This window comes from Canis lupus, chromosome 25 (genome assembly GCF_011100685.1).
Source record: "Canis lupus familiaris isolate Mischka breed German Shepherd chromosome 25, alternate assembly UU_Cfam_GSD_1.0, whole genome shotgun sequence".
Lineage (NCBI taxonomy): Eukaryota > Metazoa > Chordata > Mammalia > Carnivora > Canidae > Canis > Canis lupus.
In genome coordinates, this window is record NC_049246.1 from 41919517 (window position 1) to 41938062 (window position 18546).

The 18546-nt window shown below is 41.7% G+C and overlaps 1 protein-coding gene across 1 annotated transcript in view; it reads right to left on the minus strand.

Moving 5' to 3' along the window:
• The window catches only part of DNER (delta/notch like EGF repeat containing), a 313381-nt gene that overhangs the window by 11436 nt on the left and 283399 nt on the right, over positions 1–18546 (minus strand). Inside the window, exons 10-11 of the mRNA XM_038574064.1 lie at positions 15842–15955; positions 5708–5839 (exon numbers count right to left, since the gene is read on the minus strand). Of these exons, the coding sequence (XP_038429992.1) occupies positions 5708–5839; positions 15842–15955 (246 nt within the window). The remainder of the gene's footprint in view (positions 1–5707; positions 5840–15841; positions 15956–18546) is intronic.

The window sequence follows — 18546 nt, forward strand, 5'->3', positions numbered from 1 at the left end:
TCCAAATTGCTTTCGCATTTACATTCCAAATGGTCCCAAACAAAGCAGGGTGATAGAGGCCATCCGTGGCCAGCCTGAGAATAAAACCAGACCCGCCAACAACCTCCACCCCACCGAAAAGAGATGTCACTAGATGTACGAATTTCATTCTAAAGCACACTGCCCACATCTGGTTTTTAATTCACCCGCATGAATGTCGCCAGACTACTTAAATGTGTTCACCTACGCTATTTAAAAAGAGAGTGTGCGGTGTAGACATCAGACAGCCAGATAATTTTTTAGCCCATCTGTTGCTAGACGGATTGAGAGGAGGGGTTTCAGATTACCTTATGTTTTCTAGAGCTAAAAGTTATCTGGACAAGTGAGGCAGACAATGAGATTGGAAAATAGTAACAACTCTCATCAACCTTCAGAAGAGAAAGGCATAGGAAAGGAATGGAAAGAAGAGCTCACCTCCTTTGTAGGATCCATTCGCTGAGCAGCCATTAATTTGGCACCACTGTGTACCAGGCTCAGGTTACTGAGTGCTGGGATAAAGTGCGAGGGAAAGGAGACAGTTGGCTCCCGGAGCCCTCTGTCTTCCGAGGGATAGAGGGACCCCAAAAATGGTCACAAAGTAGCTGCAGACAGTGCGCCAAACCAACGAGGGACCATCTTTGCGGTGCTACAGGAAGGGATTGGGGAAGCTCCATCTAATGGGGAATCAGGAGAGCTCCGGAGGTGAGGGTCTGCAGAAAGCCGGGCTCTACAGGTAAGTGGGCATGAACCAGAGACAGGGCAGAACAGAGGGAACACAACCCCAGACCATGGCAATGACCTGGGAGGAGGTGGGGAACAGGACAAGAGGCTGGAGGGGGATCAGAGGGACTGCTGGTGGAGCAAAACCAGAGGCTGGCTGGGTGAGGAGGGGCAATATCTCACAGGCCCCACAGGGCCAAGTGCAGTCTTCAGTCTTTGGTCTTTAATACACGCTCGGCACCGATACAGATGGACACGGTGGTGGAAAGGAGGAGGAATCTGAGCATTCGGATTTGCACTTTGAAAAGATGCCTCTGCCAGTTGCAACCCCTGGGAGAGGGACCCGAGGACGTTATGCTAAGTGAAACAGGTCCAATAGGGAAGGACAAATATTGCCCGAGCTCACTTGTGTGTGGAATCTAAAGAAAAAAAAGAGTAGAGCGGTGGTTGCCAGAGGCTGGGGCATGAGGCACAAGGGGAGATTAAAAAACAGAAAGAAAGAAACAAAGAAAGCTTATGGTGATTGCCAGCAGCTGAGGGAAGGGGTCACGGGGAGTTATCATTTAATGGGGCCAGAGCTCCGGTTTTTCAAGATGAAAAGGGTTACGGAGATGGATGTGGTGAGGGTTGCCCACAATATGAAGGCACTTAGTACCACTGAACTGTGCACTTAAAATGATTAAGATAGTTAATTTCATGTTATGTGTATTTGCCACAATAAAAAGAATTAGAAAAAAATTCTTAAAAGGACTTTTAGAAAGCTAAAAGAAAAGGAAAGATGTTCTGGCTGCATATAAAGAAAGGGTTTGAGGGGCTAGACTGGAAGCCATGTGGTGTTACAACAGCGAGGTCCTGCATAAGCCAACATGGATAAACATTCCATATATTATTAAGCAGAAAAGCAAAATGCTCAACAGTATGTATAGAATAGTCCCATTTGGTTTTTTGTTTTGTTTTGTTGTTCTTGTGAATATTTTTATTTTTTATTCTTTAATTTAAATTCAATTTGCCAACATATGGTATAGCACCCAGTGCTCATCTATCTCATCAAGTGCCCTCCTTAGTGCCTGTCACCCAGTTACCCTATCCCCTCACCCTCCTCCCCTTCTGCAACCCTTTGTTTGTTCCCAGAGTTAGGAGTCTCTCACGGTTTGGAAGAGTCTCATTTGTGTGGGAGAAAATGAGGACTTACAGTATTGACCGAATAGGTCTGAAAATATATACAATAAATGCTAATAATTTATTTACCTTTGGGGACTGAAGCAGAAGGAGGAAGATTAATTAAATTTATTTTTAAAGTATCCTAGTTTATACAAAAATGAGAACCAAAGAACCCAACCAATCTGTACGATAAGGATTGTCCATATAACATAAGCATTTGATGGGTTTCTTCAACCATTACGAAATTCCATGCATTTTGGGGAGAGGAATCCTGAGATGTCCATGTAAAAACTCCCTCGGGGCCCCTTCCCTGGGTTCCTAGAGCAGCTTGCACAAAACCTACAGCAGCCCCACCGCATATCATGACCCACCCTTGGATTATGAGCTCTTAAAGGCAGGGGCTGCTTCATTAAACTTTATATCCTGAGCATAGTGATCATTGTCTGATAGTAAGAGGCCCTTGATTATTGGTTGAATTATAAATCCAGGATGGCCTCTTCACCTATTTGTCAACTGCAAAATATCATTAATTTCATAGTTTAACCATAGATCCAACTGTTCAAATGTCCTTAACTGTCCAACTGTTCTTGGTCAGCAAGATTGACTGTAACTCTAACTGTAGAAACCTCACAACTCTCATGCAGATGATACAAAACAACACTACATAAACATTTATAGGAATTGTAAATTTACAGTCATTAGACCTTGACTCTAGGAAGGCAAAAATTTTATTAAGATACAAAAAAAAAAAAACTCAAACCTCCAAAAAACACCTGTTATCAGTTCTGAGTTGGTCAGAATAGATGGCAGATAATTAAAATTTCACCAGGTTGTTTTGTTAATTTCCAAGACATAGGGTTTGCATTTGTTTCAGAGTAATTATAAAACACTTTGGCTATTGAAATGATCCTTTTAGATAGTTCCAGATCCATTTTCTTGGTGGCTTTGGTAAATCTTTATGGTCTGCTAAATGTTTGCTCCTTATTACTGATTGGGGGACAGATAATAACTCTAAAGGGGCAAATTTCTAAAAAACATTCACTCCTGGGTTAATCAATGCACAGAAAAAGAGACCGCTGTACTAGTGAGCGCTCCAGATGTAAGGCAGGGTACGGGCAAAGGCCCTGAAGGAATCAGGAATCAACTTGACCTGTCCAAGGAAGAGAAAACAGGACAATGTTTGGGCTGAAGCAGAGTAATCGAGAGAGGGAGGCAGGCAATGTGGCCTTTGGAGGCAGAGGTCGGGCTGATGGGAGGTTCCTTTACCACTTTTGACAACTCAGGGGCCTCTGTGCTGTGTAGCTATGTGGGCTACAGTTCCCCCTCCCTCTTCTCTGTGTACATCTGAGCCTTCTGTTGGGATCTACCCACCCGACCTTGTATCACCCAGGCACTCTCCTCTCCTGGTCCTTAGATCCATCCCATTTGATTCAGCATCTAGAGAACACTGGCCACCAGTTCCAGCGACGAGTCATAGCAAACCTCAAATACACATTCTCCACTCTTACACTCAGGTCAAGGGTGGGAGCATCTAACACTGGAACCTAGCAGAGCCTGACCTGTGATGACATTGATTTCAGTGCCTTTGGCCTAACAGAGAAGGACAAATGAGATCATCAGAGGCAAAGTGCTATTTTGGGCAAACAGAGAACGTGAGTGTGGACCAAGATAGGCCCCCTCACACCCGGACACTCTGTGTGGCCCGTGCCCTGGGTATGCATCATCTAAAAAGACAGCTGCCAAAGGCTGGGCCCCCCAAGGAGTATCTCATGGTATATGAGCCACAGTAAATTAGCATTTATTTAGTGCCTACTGCATAGTAGAAGTCTGCACATATTTGCCTCCTTTAATCCTCACAGTATGTTCCCATCACCATCTTATAAGTGAGAATGACAAGGCCCCGGGAGGTACATTTATTTGTCTGGGTCACAGAGCTAGAGTATTATGGAGCTGGAATTCGAAGTCAACTTTCACCCTATTATTCCATCCTTGTACATCTTTTGCCTATATCATCATCATTGGAAGGAAGTAAAATCTCCATTTTTTATAATTATGGCGCTTTACCTAAAAACTTCTTTGAAGGACTCGTCTGTGTTCCTGACTTCTTATCCATACTCTCCTATACATTTATCTTCATAATTAAGGTTTAAAAGTTATAAATAGGGATCCCTGGGTGGCGCAGCGGCTTGGCGCCTGCCTTTGGCCCAGGGCACGATCCTGGAGACCCGGGATCGAATCCCACATCGGGCTCCCGGTGCATGGAGCCTGCTTCTCCCTCTGCCTGTGTCTCTGCCTCTCTCTCTCTCTGTAACTATCATAAATAAATAAAAATTAAAAAAATAAAATAAAATAAAAGTTATAAATAGATACTACTCTACTCCGAGGCACAAAATTTGTCATTTCCAACAGAACTGCCAAATTTTAGAATGAAACCTGGTCCCATTTTATGGGTAAGTAAACTAAGCCTTGGCATAATTCAGTGCAGCCACACAATGAGCATCTTGCCAGGGGAAGAGCCAAGGTCCTGCTGACCCAAGTCACAGTTGCTTTCCACCAATGGACCCCACCAGACTGGACTTAACATCCTAAACATACTCTAGTCTTCATATCCTACACTAGCTTTAGCCATCAACATTTTAGCATTTTTACCATGGAATCCTTTTTGTAACTTTCTTCAACAGAAGAGTACTTCTTGCCCATCTTCACAAGGCCAGTTGGTCCTACGACCACTCCATCTAGGAGTGTTTAGGAAAGTTGATGATGGGGAGACCTGAAAATAACTTCCTTCTTCCCCTCTCAAGCACCAAGCCAAGAACAAAGACAAAGAGTAAGCAAGGAGGAGCCCAATGAGCATTCCTGGTCAAATCGATGTTGGAGAATGTAGTCCCCTACCTCCGGCTTGCACCAAGAATGAGACAGGCCCAAACTGCCACAGGCACTGCTGGGCCACCTGATGGGAGGTCATTCTGGAAACACTTGGAGAACAGAGGAGTAGAGACAGCAGCAAGCCAGCTCCAGAAGGAGACAGTCAGACAGACAGACAGGACTATGTGTATGCATTTGCCTCCTTCCACACTCACAGCAGATGAGCAGTCTCTACCTGAAGAAAAATAGGAGAGGGCTGCGAGAGCCCGGGAGGGAGCCCTTATGGAAGATCCACAGCCCTGATAAGTGTCAGTGAGAAGAAAACACCTCTCACGGTTAAATTTTTAGCAGTTTCCAAAACAACGGAAAACCTAATTCCATGTCGGTTCTCATTTTCACCTCCATCTTAGCAGATCCATTCTTTTAATACATGAAATCTTGATTATGACATTTTCAAACTTCTGTGGGCTCATTTTTAGAGAACACTTCACTCTCAGCAGCTCGAAATGTTTTTCAGATTTTCTCTTACCCTCATCCTCTCTGGATTGTTCTCCAGGCAACCGATGGAACCTAATACGTTTGAAGACACTTGAAGACATAAATGCAAAGTGAATTTATATTCTGTGTGTTTTTTCATGTTTTTAACACAAAGACTCTATTTTTTGATAGGATTCTAATGCTTCTCTGTTAGGCACATTTTTGGCTGTCTTTAGGAGCAGTGAACTCTGGATGACATTTGCACATTCTCATCCCAGGAGAAAGGCTGGATTCAGACTCAGGAAGGAGTGGGGGCTGCCCAAAGCAAGGTAGTCCTCTGGGACTCGGGTAACTCAGGTTAGCCCTCTGGCCTCACTGCCCATCTGTCGTGACAGGGGCCACCTGGGCAGGTATCCTCTCTTTGTTGAATGAAAATGTGATGTTAATTAACAGCCAAAATACTTACGGATCTCACAGTTTGCACCCACCCAGCCATGTGGGCAGTGGCAGGTATAACCATTGGGCTGGTCCAAGCAGGTGCCTGCATGATGGCAGGGGTTACTGTCACATTCATTTATGTCGATGTCACACTCTTCGCCTATGGAGACAAAGAAAAGCAGTGATGACACAGCTCTTTGTACCAGTGGCTCAGTCACCCATCACTTCTCTGGCCAAGCGATGATCTGAGGCTGGGGTCACGGTCTCCAGCAATAAAGCCCAATTGGCTTGTGCACATAAAGTGAGGAACTCTCCCAAAATTCCAGACAAGGGATCTTTTGCTTAAGTAAAATGAAAAAAAGAAAAAAAAATGGCAATGGTAAAAAGAATCTCCTTTAGTCTAGTCAAATAGTTAACTAAAGCTGATTCTCATGTCTGAATAAACCTTTTGAGGTTTATTGAAAAAGCGAACCAGGGTTCCTGATTTTATTTAAAAAGTCTATTTTATTTTGAATTGCATCAGCTGAATCTTCTTATTTGTTTTTCTGAAACTCCAGAAAGCCAAAACCCCACAGTTTATTTTTATTTTATTTTATTTTATTTTTTGTGGCCAAGTGTTTGAGTGTGTGAGTCTGGATATTCGACTATTTTCTGGATAGTTCTAGGGCACAGCTGTTGCCTAGCCAGAGTCGATTATGAAAATGTACTTCATTTTCCAAATCCCTAGATGTGTTTCTGGGAAAGATGGAAATGCATAAGAAGAGCATCAGCGACCCCCCCAGCCCTAAGAAAAGATGGTTTTTAAGAGTAGGGTTAGCTTAGCTCTGACCCAGTCTCCCCTGAAAATGGTGGCCCCAGGGGAGTTCACATTCACTCCAGCCTGTCCTTCCCCCCCATGATGAAAAACGTAACCTGGAGCTCTTGACCTTGCCTGGACCCAACATTTTGGGGCATTCCTGTCCCCATGACAAAGAGCCAGGATTAAACTAACAAACATGGGCTGATGTCACTGTGGTCCAAACACCAACTTACAGGAAACAGCTTGTTACACAAACAAAGCCACCTTCACCAATTTTAAGCCATATTGCAAGTCAATACAAGATGAGTGCGCATCACAGACTGAAAGGCATCTCATCAAATGAATGGAATGAGATATTTCAACTTGAGGCAATCTCTCTTAAAAGTTAGAAAATGAGAAAAGGAAAATGTTAAAGTATATCACTATTTGCTTAAATACATATAAAAAGTCATACTCAAAAAAAAAAAAAAAAAAAAACCCAGAACCCAAAACACCCTAGCACTGCTACAGTGTCGACTGAAGCAAAGGAGCAAAATCAAATATTTTGTCCATTTTCAAAGGCAATATTTCAGTGTACACTCAGGTAATTACTTCCAGGCTTTACTTAATTAGTATTGAAGTACTTTCCTATCGGCTACTGGTTTACCTCGCATTTATAAAACCACCATATGTCACTCCTGGTCCATTTTAGAGCAGAAATCTCACACTGAAATATTTCGTGCCTGTCGCACTTCACACTTGTTTCTTACCTGGCATCGGTCTATTTTATTTTTAACTAAGTAAAATCTGTCAAATAAAACATTTACTACTTTGAGGCCCTACTAGGTTGATTTTAATTCAGTAGCGTCGAAGTGAATATGTTTCCCACCATAAATATAGTCATTTGCATCAATGGGACAGACATGAAATTGATGGGCTCCCATGAACCTATTTCAAAGGTTGTCCTGCTATTAATGGGGCAATCGCTCTGAGTGTAGAAGGGCACAGACTGAACTATTACCACCAGCATCACATAAGAGACTAGTTGAGGACACATATAAACAAGAGCGTGCTGGGAAACGTTAAAAGGATTAAATCAAAGGCCTTGACAAATATATATACATCAGCACTACTTACAACCATTTAGGAAGACAAGCTTAATTGAGGTATTTATTGGACAATGGCTGTCTTTAGCTGGCAATCTGAAAACTGCAAATTCTGCAAGCAGATGCTCTGCTACCTTTGCAGCCATAGCTGCAGAAACAGCCTGACTTCTCCCTGCTTCCATTGCCTGGCAAAACTCAAAAGCTCCACTCTGCTCTGCGAGTTCAACAGCAGCATCAAACGATTCTAGTTCCCTAAATTTTGGGCAGTCCTAGAGCTAGTCCAGTCCATCCATTCCTGTTATGGTCCAGGGCTTTTGGGACCAGTGAGGTAAATCCCAAATCTAGGGTCCAGTCTAGCCCTAAAGCATGTATTGGATCTTGGATCTTCGAGGGGCGCTAATGTAGTTGGAAATCTGAGGTCCCTAGGTTTGTCTCCTCCTGGCCCCCACCCCCAGATTGGAAGGATTTGGTAGGAATAGAGAATTATGGGGAATAGAATGAACTAGTAGGTATGGATGAAATATCTAAGACCCAGGATCCAAAGGACTGGAGACCAGAGAGAGTCCCAAACCCATCCTCTTCTGGATTGCTTTACCACTGTGTTCTTGGAGCCATACTGGGGATGAATTAAATGACACTAGCTAGTGATATAAACCATGCCAGCCAACAGCCTCTTCCACAGCACATGTCTCTGGCCAACCCCTGGAGTGATGCCCAGTGCATAAGGACATTTGGATTACTTTAGTGGCCTATCTTACAGACTAGGCTTCCTGCACCTCTAGTTTTACCAGTTACCCCCACCTGGTTCTCCGTCTGATGCCTTCACCACTCTATAAACTGGAGGTAGGAATATGGATAGGAGGTGATACTGATGATGGAGCCCCTCAAGGAAAATTTTCAACCAGAAGATTCCCAATCATGGCCACTTTTCTCTGCCTTACAGTATCATGCTTTCTGACATCAGTCTTACGCCAAGTATTTGAAAATTTATTATGAATTATGGAGAGCGACTTTGTTGTATGTATATTCATTTATATGTAAATTCATTCTTAGTCCCCCACAGTAAGAGTATTACGTTTTTGTATGCGCCTCAGCACCCCACCATTCCATTCAAGCAATATGCATCCTGGCTTATTTTAGAAGAGTTCTTACTATATTATATCACCTTTCCTTACTCAGAGTTGACTTAATAAATCTTTATGCTTTTTCTGGCTTGAGCCATATGACTTTTGTGTTGACTCGTCTACTTTTTTTTATTTGAGTTGGGGAAAAATCAATTACTTTTAAATCACTGTTGTGCTTGAATAACATTTGTAAAGAGAATACATAATGAAATGGACTAAGGCTGGAAACCAGAGCCTGAACTTTAAATCTTTTACAATTGCTTTTCAATCTACTACTTTCTGAGAGACAGTATGTATAGTAGGCATCAAATTTGATAGTATTTATGCAAATTTATAAGTGTGCTGCTTAATTCTGTATGCTTTACTCAAATATATTAAAATGAAAACAAATTAAAATACTAAAAAGATTAAAAGTCACTGCTGTGAGTAAACCCTTCGATTAATACAGCCCACACAGAATGATATCAATGGAAATCATTCTAATCAGAATACCTAGTATTAAATATAGAGCTACTGTGTGCCAGGCAGTGGACTAGGTACCTTAACTGAACTCCTTCATGCTTCCCACGCATTTTATTCCAGATGAAATAAATGTTAAAAATCATCTGGGGCACCTGGGTGGCTCAGTGGTTGAGCTTCTGCCTTTGGCTCAGGGCATAATCCCAGGGTCCTGGGATCAAGTCCCACATTAGACTCCCTGCATGGAGCCTGCTTTTCCCTCTGCCTGTGAATCTACCTCTCTCTGTGTGTCTCTCAAGAATAAATAAATAAAAATCTTAACAAAAATTATCTAGAACTTCTTCCACTGTGATGGAGTAACTGAACACTTTCTCGGCCTCCCATTGTAAAGCAGATGAAATACATATTTAAGGAAAAACACTTTGAAGACATGAGACAATAGCAGATCATTCAAGAGAAGGGAAACAGAAGAGCTGAGTGCCACGACCGTCCTGGCTGCCCGCCTGCAGCCAACCGAGAACATCGTGTTTCCCTGAACCAAGGACAACCAAAATCTGTGGGGGACAAGGCAGCCATACCATGTGGGACAGGCTCATAAAGAAGAGACAGCCAGTCAGAAAATGAGCATCAGAAATGCACTGTATCCCTTCGAGTTTGTGGCTGAATGCTGCATGTGAGTATCCACACGATAAGTGGAACCCACCAGCCTGGCAAACACAATGAATGATGAGCAGTTCCCAGAGCTCCTAGAGGACTGTGTTCAAAGTCTCAGAAGTTCCATGGGTCACCCAGTGCTTCAGTGAAGAAAAGGTTGCATCTCAGTACTTGGGCATATCTATCCCTACAGAAAAGGTGACCACAGACCTACTCCTCAAAATAGAAAAACAAACCTGGGAAGGATCAGTCAGGCCAGCAAGCAACTTATCTACCTACCAGGAAAAAAAAAATTAAAAAGCCAGCACTTAAAAAAGAAACATAAAAAACCCAATCACTCAATAACTCCCAGTGACCACCCATCCGCACAAGGACCATTAGCTGTGCACAGAAATAGGAATATGTGACCCACAACCAGAAGAAATATCAGTCCAAAGACATAACTGCAGAAATTATGGATGATGGTGAGCAAACAAGGAATTTGCTCAAAATGTGAAGGAAAACATGAACAAAATGAGGATAGAAATGAAAGATATAAAAGAGAACCAAATGGAACTTCTAGATATGAAAAATATAATATCTGAAATTAAAAACCATCCTGGAGGATTTTCACAGCATGCTAGATTCTGCAGAATGAATCAGTAAACTTGACAAGAGCAATAGAAGCTAAACACACTGAGGCTCAGGGAAAAATAATTTAGTTTAACGTGAATAGAGACTCGGCAACCTGTTGTGCAGTTTTAAGTAGTCTAACAGATATAATTAGAGTCCCCGGAAAGGGGAGGGAGACATAAAATAATATTTGGTGGAATAATGGCTAAAAATTTTCCAAATTTGATGAAACTATAAAACCACAGATCCAAGAATTACAACAAATCCCAAGCAGGATAAACACCAACAAAACTCACACTAAGGAACATCGTGATCAATTTGTTCAAAGCCAGTAATCAAGGAAAAATCCTAAAAGCAGCCAGAATGAGATTTTTGCTTCCAAAACGGTGAAGCAAAAATATTTTTCCTACTCCTCCAACTAAAGTACAAGCAAAAACTCTCGACATTAAACAGAAAGCAAGCATGAAAAGACTCTGAGAGGTCAGGAGGAAACAGAATGGCAGGGAAAGTCAGGACCCATGGAAAAACATGGTAGTGAGATCTTGAGTTTTCTCCTGGCTTATGTTCCAGACCAGATGCTAGAGAAACCAGAAACCTAGAAGTATCCAAAAGTGCCCAAAAGTGCCCAAAATTCATGGGGGGGGGGAAGCCCCCACTACATAACACACTTCCGAAGTCTCCATGGGTCAAAGAAAAAATCTATAGGAACCTAAACAAAATGGAATGAAAATGAAAATATGACATAAAATTTGTGGGACACAGCTGAAGAATTGTTTTTTGAGGATTTTATACATTTATATATATAAAGAGAATCTCAAGCAGGCTCCACGCTGAGTGCAGAGCCCAACGTGGTGCTCAATCCCAGGACACTGCGATCATGACCTAATTTGAAATCAAGAGTCACCCAGGCACCCCCCATAGCCACAGAATTGTTTAAGGGTGAATCTATGGCACCAAATTATATACACGAGAAGTAAAGAAGAGCCTCAAATCAATAATTGAAAGTCTCACCTAAATAACCTAGCAAGAGAAGAGCAAAATGAACCTGAACTGAAAAAGCCATCATAAGGTAAATGCGCCATTGGATTGAGTGTCTAATTATATAACAATGATTGGACTAATTCACTCCACTTAGTCAATTAGGGAGCTCTTGAGTACTTAATAGTTGGCCAAGAGTAAGTTTTGTGAAATCTCAGGTAAAATAAAAGAGTACTTGGTGCCAAGGTAGCAATTAAAAAGAGTACAGGCAGCATCATTCCTTACGTGGTGGAAGTTAATATTTTATCAGACTCTCATGGCATGCTTATTCTCAGAATACTATAGGTTCTTTTTAAGGGGGAAGAAAGGCTCTATGATCAAAAATATTTGGAAAATAAACACAGGCGAATAAAAGTTTTTCCTGTAAGACCTCTCAGAGCCTGTAGTTCCCAGACAACCTTTATGAATCTCCACATAGCATGTACCATGTCCCAAATTTATTTGGCCACAGATGCTTTTTCCAAGAAGCATCTCATGGGACCAGTGTTCTGTAAAACATATTAACAGCACAGCTCTCCAAACAGCTTTGGGAACTGTTCTGTGGTCCTGTGCAGCCACAACAGCTACCAGGGCTGAACCGAAGTAGACGTTTGTTGTTTTCAAAGACCAATTAGAGTGATGTTGGAACCTGCTTCATGGAGGAGTCCTATTGCTCCCTGTGATAGGGTGAGTACCATGAGGAGATGCCAGGGGTGGGGTGGGGGAGCAGAGGGGATCAGGAGGCAGGAGATAGAGAGAGGAACATTACCGAGAAGATCCTGACTCGGGGTGTTCAGGAACCAGCCAGGGCAAGGCTAGAAATGCTGGGTTGGGCCAGACCACTGGGGTCTTGACATGACACTAAAGGCTTTAATCTTTTTCTTAAAAACAATGAAATTCCAATAAGCAATGATTAAGTAGGAAGCAATGGGATTAGAGATTCATTTCATAAGGCCTCCAAAGTGTGGAGAATATGTCAGGGGTGAAGGTGAAGGTGACTTGGGAGACCAGTCAAAGGGGCTGCTCTAGTGCTGGCAAGAGGCGAAGGCAGTTTGGTTTTGACTCCGGAAAGTGAGAGGATCTAACAGGTTCTACGATTCTTTGGAGGTTGGATGCAACGAAGGGAGACAAGGATGAGAGGACCCCGATTTCTGGTCAGAACAACTTGAGGTGCTTGTAATACCATTTATTGAACTAGCAAACATTTCAAGAAGGAAGAGAGGGGGTATCTGGGTTGCTCAGTTGGTTGAGCATCAGACTTTTGGTTTCAGCTGAGGTCCTGATCTCAGGGTCCTGGGATAGAGCCCTGAGTGGGCTCTGTACTCAGTGAGGAGTCTGCTTGAGATTCTCTCTTTTTCTCCCCCTCCCTCCACTCACTCACTGTCTCTCTTCTCTCTCTCTAAAATAAATATATTTTTTTTAAATAAGGGAAAGGAGAAGAAAATCTGTAAGCTCAAGGTATCTTTGAGAGATACCCAAGAGCAAATGCTGAGTAGACAGTTGGAAATTTGGTAAATATTCTGGAGAAAAGATTGCATTTTATCTCCCATAAGATCCTAAGATAAATTTCAAATGGGTTAAAGAGGTGCATGCACAAAATTAACTCCTATGTCATTAGGATAACATAGGAGGATGTTTCTAAAATCTTGATGTGTAGGGTCTTTCTAGCATGAAACTACAAGAAAAGAAAATATCAATATTTCCTTATACAAAAATAAAATGTGATAAAGGAAAACAAAACACTTTTTATATATTTAAATGGCAGGAGAAAGATACTTGCAACCTCTGGGATATAAAATGTCAGATACTTCTTATATAGGGCTATTTCTTTTTTTTTTATAGGGCTATTTCAAATCAAGAATAAAGATTAACATAAGTGTCAACTAACTGGAATTAAAATAAAAATTTATTTTTTTAAAGATTTACTTATTTATTCATGAGAGACACACACACACACACAGAGAGAGAGAGAGAGAGAGAGAGAGAGAGGCAGAGACATAGGCAGAGGGGCAAGCAGGCCCTTGGCAGGTGCCTGATGTGAGACTTGATCCCAGATCCCGGGATCACAACCGGAGCAACCCAGCTGAAGGCAGATGCTCAACCACTGAGCCACCCAGATGGCCCTAAAATAAAAATTAAAAGTGAAAGGAAGGAAGGAAGTTCAGTTAACATAAATGGTGGAAAAGCAAAGAAAGGATATGGATCAGGAATTTACATAAGAAGAGACACAAATGACCATGCATACATTTTGAAAGTATTTAATCTCACTCCAAATCAAGGACCTACAAATAAGACAACACTTAAAGGGTATTTTTGGCCACCAGAATGACAATTCTCAGTATCTGTGTAAAGTCAAGAAAAGAGCTGTCCTTGTACACTCTTGGTAGAAGTGAATTTGGTAGTTTTTTCTCAAGAGCAATAAGGAATCATATACACATTTTCCTGGACCCTGGGATTCTGGGAATTAGCTCAATCAGACAAGAACACAAAGATGTCCATAGAAGAATACTCATGTATTCTTCAGTGGTGCAGTGTCTGCCTTCGGCTCAGGTCATGATCCCGGGGTCTTGGGATCGAGTCCCACTCCCTCTGTCTCTGCCTCTCTGTGTCTCTCATGAATAAATAAATAAAATCTTTTAAAAAATAGGGGAAAGTTCTCAACTCTCAACTCCCCAAAAGTTGAATTGGCAATGTGTTAGAAAAAAAAAACAATATTTTATATAAGGGTAAGCCAGTAAAAATGATAAAACAGAAGGATATCTCTTCAGGTAGAAACACATTTATGATACATGCGTATTTGATACATGCGTATTTTTAAGTGAAAGTAGGTTATGATACAATAGGGGCAATAGGATTCCTTTTTGTACTCAAATATATACACGTATATTCTATACACTATATGTTATACACACAAACCTTTGGGAAAACCTCTGAATATACGTATCAAGACATTAACAACAGTTGCCTCCAAGTAGTGCAATGCGAAGCGGTAGGGTTTTTTCCCCCTATAGTCCCATATCTTCTGATTTTTTTCCTCCATGCTTTTTATGATTTGCGAGATATAAATGTCTGGGAAAAAACCTCTAGAATGCTTCCCCAATATTATTTTTGCATCCATTGATGAGTATAAATGTCTGTGTGTGTTTATAAACCAGTCAGCAAAACAAAACCATCTGCGAATCATTTTCTGGAATGAGCCCACTTCTCAGTCCCAGGAAAACCCAAAAGGAAAACACAGGATGTGACACAGATAAATAGAAGGAAGATCAGAAGTTGCTTCTCCCACATCTTGACTGTTGGCATCTTCCCCAGAAGCACAAAGGAGGCTCCGCAGGGATGGACTGGGAGCCCGCGCTCTGGGAAATTCTCCAGGGTTGGGGAGGTGGCCACAGCGGCTCGGTGGGGGAGCGGGGTGCCCGGCCAGGTGCTCTCCAGCCAGTGATAACACATGCTTTCCTGCTGCTTAACCACCCACCTTCTTCTATGGGCATTTTACGTGTCAACCTTGCCCAACCTGAAGACCAGAGTAACCCAGATGTTTCTGTTGGTTGAGCAAGCTCTGAAAACCTAGACTTGTCCTACACTCTACATTTCAGGACTCTTGGGTTCTGGCCCAGTGGTTCATTGTTCCTTCTGAGAATATGATGAAAATTTGAGCCTCCTCTCAACATATACTCATACATACAATGTTTCACATCCAACTCCAGGAATTCAAAAACTCCCTGAAGCCCATGGGGTAGGGGTTTATTTAGAAAGATCCCTAATGAAGAAATGACTCCTCCTACTCAGAGCTCAGTGGCCACCAGGGCTTCCCTTGCACCCAGCCCTGCCCCCGGCCCTCCCAATCTACTCTGCTCTTGCCTGTTTTCTCTTAAATTCCCCACACCTAGAGCAACTGTACCTTCACTAACAACCCCAAAGCTGGAATATTTACCCTCACTTCCCACCTTCACTTCCTTTCATTTGGCAAAATCCCATCACTGTTGTATCTTTCAGTAAAAATAAATGTGGTAGCTGGATGCAATTTCTAGAAAAGACACATTTGATCCTTCCTTTCCTCTCCTTCCGTAAATGCTTAAACTTTCTCAGGTATTGGTGTAATGGCTCATTTCTCATGTTTCAAAGCTACAGCTCCGAAAATGTATACCAATGGCAATCTTAGCAAGTCTCTGCACCAAATGCTGAATTCGGAAGAACCTCATTTAATGACAACACAGCCAATTGTTTTAAAATAGATTTTCGTCCAAGCAATGCCTCGTTGCATTTTGCAATTGTATTCATATTTTGCAATAATGTATGCATAGAGATTTTGGAGGTTTTTTTTTTTTTTTTTTTTTTTTTTTTTTTTTAACAGCTGCAATCTTCGGGATTTGGGGATATAAATGTGAAAACTCAGCTCCTGGATCACTTGCCTGTAAACCCTGGTGCGCAGACACATGTGCCATTTAGGCCCTCACTGTCACAGGTGCCTCCGTTCAGACAGCTGACGTTAGCGCAGGGGTCCTTGTATGACTCACAGTGTATTCCTGCGGAGAAACAAACACAAAAGGGGTAACTCATTAAGGGATCTCCAGGCCTGTAAAGCAAAGTGTCTGAACTTTGTGAAAGCAGCTTCCCAGAGGCACACGTGTGTGCATGCGTGCGTGTGCCACTCTGGACTAGATGGTCATGAGGACGTGCCTTATGAGAACATGACAAATTCATTCTCTGCTTTTAGGTCCTACCATAGTCATGTATCTATACTTTCTCTGCCTCCATGTCCCAAAGTCTGGGGAACAGGAAGCTAAAACTCTAAAAGATAACATTTATCGGTGACGAATGTTTTAAAAGCCTCCCAAAGAAACAGAAAATAGCCAGACATTCCTTTATAAGATATCGATAGAATTCATAAGCAGCATCCCGAAGGGAAAGATGTGGAGTCAAATATTGAAATGAGCTCTGGGTCCACTTCGGGGGGCTGCAGGGTAGAAAGGGAGCCACGTGGTACTTAGACTTTGTTCTAAAGACCAAATCCGATCATTGTGTACCAAAGTTAAAGTGTTGTGCCCAAGCTGTGTCCCAGACCCTCACACTGGGCTTTGTTTCTAATTTGATCCTGACAACAACACTAGGAGACAAATAGCCGTACACACACACACACACACACACACACACACACATACACTGCAGATGAGGAGACCGAGGAAATCATCCAAGGTCATGAGGCTGTTGGGGGAGGCAGCTGGGATTTGAAATGTCCAGTGATCTGAATCGAAGCCTCTGCTTGCTAAGTAGTTTGCTGAGGGTGAGCTCACACTGGCCTTGGAAATGGACGGAATTCCACAGAGCTCAGCACCCATTTCACAAAAAGTAGGCACTTTAAAAATCTTTACAGTGAAAGCAGTTTCCCATAGGTGTAAAAGAGAAAAAAGTCTTTTCTCTGAGCATGTGTAGATGCAAAAAGTAGGCCTGGGGGCCTGAATTATTGTGGCTTTTACAACAGGGATTTCTATATTGGTGGATTTTTTTCCCAATGAATATTTATTGCTTTATAATTTTATAAAATACTTAAAAAATCTAATGCTAACTGAAAGGTAAGATTTCTGCTGTTATTTGACTGGAATGCCAAGATAGATGAAGGGATTATTAATTTCTCTCTCTCTCTCATCCCTGGCCCTTTGAAAGGGAAGATAGATTACATTATATTCTGTATAAGAATATACAAAAATTCTGTTCACCCTTCCTGACAGTCTAATGAAAAATAAGCATAAAGCAAATAGTAACAGAATGGTATTTACTCAATTTACTCTCCACTTCATGACTGAGCTCATATTGTGCAAAGGACCGCCACACCCAGTGACTCATCATTTAGTCACTGAAATTATTCTCATTGGGATTTTTGTCTATCATTTCTTTTTCAATGTCTTAAGTCAGGCTCAAGAAGGAGGAAAAAATGTGAGAGAAAACAGAAACAGAACTGCCTGTCCATATTCATATTAACAACTTCTCTGAGCCTGGCAAAGCATTTAGAATGGATGGTTTTTCATTTCATTTTATCCTTTGCCCCTCATATCCAACCCATGAATAATAAACTGCCAGAGAGTTCCTAAGTGCCTTTCAGATCTTTGCCTGGCTTTTCTCCCCACAACCACCACCCAGATCCCACTGCCTCGGGCCTGGTGGGACGTGGCCCCCCACACCCCCATCCTAGCCTCCTCCCTGTCTCCAGTAACTGGAACAACCCTCCCTGACTTTCACTGTCCCTAACCAACCAGGCCAACCCAGGTGAAGCACGAGATCACACTACTGTAAAGATGTGCATAAAACTGCTAATTCTTTCTCACTTGGGTGGAAATATTACATAAACATTTAATATTGAACTAGTAAGACTTTCTAGCAATATCTAAATCAAACATACTATAAAAGGAAGGTAGGGGCAGAATAATATAAAAATTGTAGGTATACTCCATTGCAACTGTGAAAACATGGATATTTAAAAACATGGATACATATATATATGCCTCTTCACCCAGAAGTTTCTACTTTCCCACTTATTTCTAAGTAGCACAGGCTCAACCAAAAGAATAAAATGCAAAACAGTCTTTTTGGCTTCAAAGTGTTTATCAAAAAACAAAGATTTGTTTTTTGCCCCCAAGTTCCCATGGGGCTCACCAATGAAAACCAGGTGACAAAAAAGGCTTTCAAATGTAATGGAAAATACAGTTATAACCAAGGTTCAGAGATGCCTGGAATCTAAAAAGATGTCCATTAGATCTAAAGAAGGAGTGACCAAGAATGATTTTTTCTGGGTTTCTGAAATACGTTAGCTCATCAAGCCTGTGTGATATTAATACGATGAATACATTAACACACAAAGTACCACATTTTTCAAATGAGGCTGAAAAGCAAACTTGAGGCTAAATATTTAAACACCTTAACCTTAAAAGACTTTAATAGGATAGATTTGATTTAAAAAAAAAAAAAAACCCAAGATGATAGCAATTTCAAACTTTTGGGTATTTTTTTATTTGTTTTGGGCAATAATTTTATCTCTTGTTATTTCTTTTTCAAAAGATATTGGGTCACTTGAGATCCACTGAGAATTTTCTGGCAGCAAGATCGGACAAAAGCTCATCTT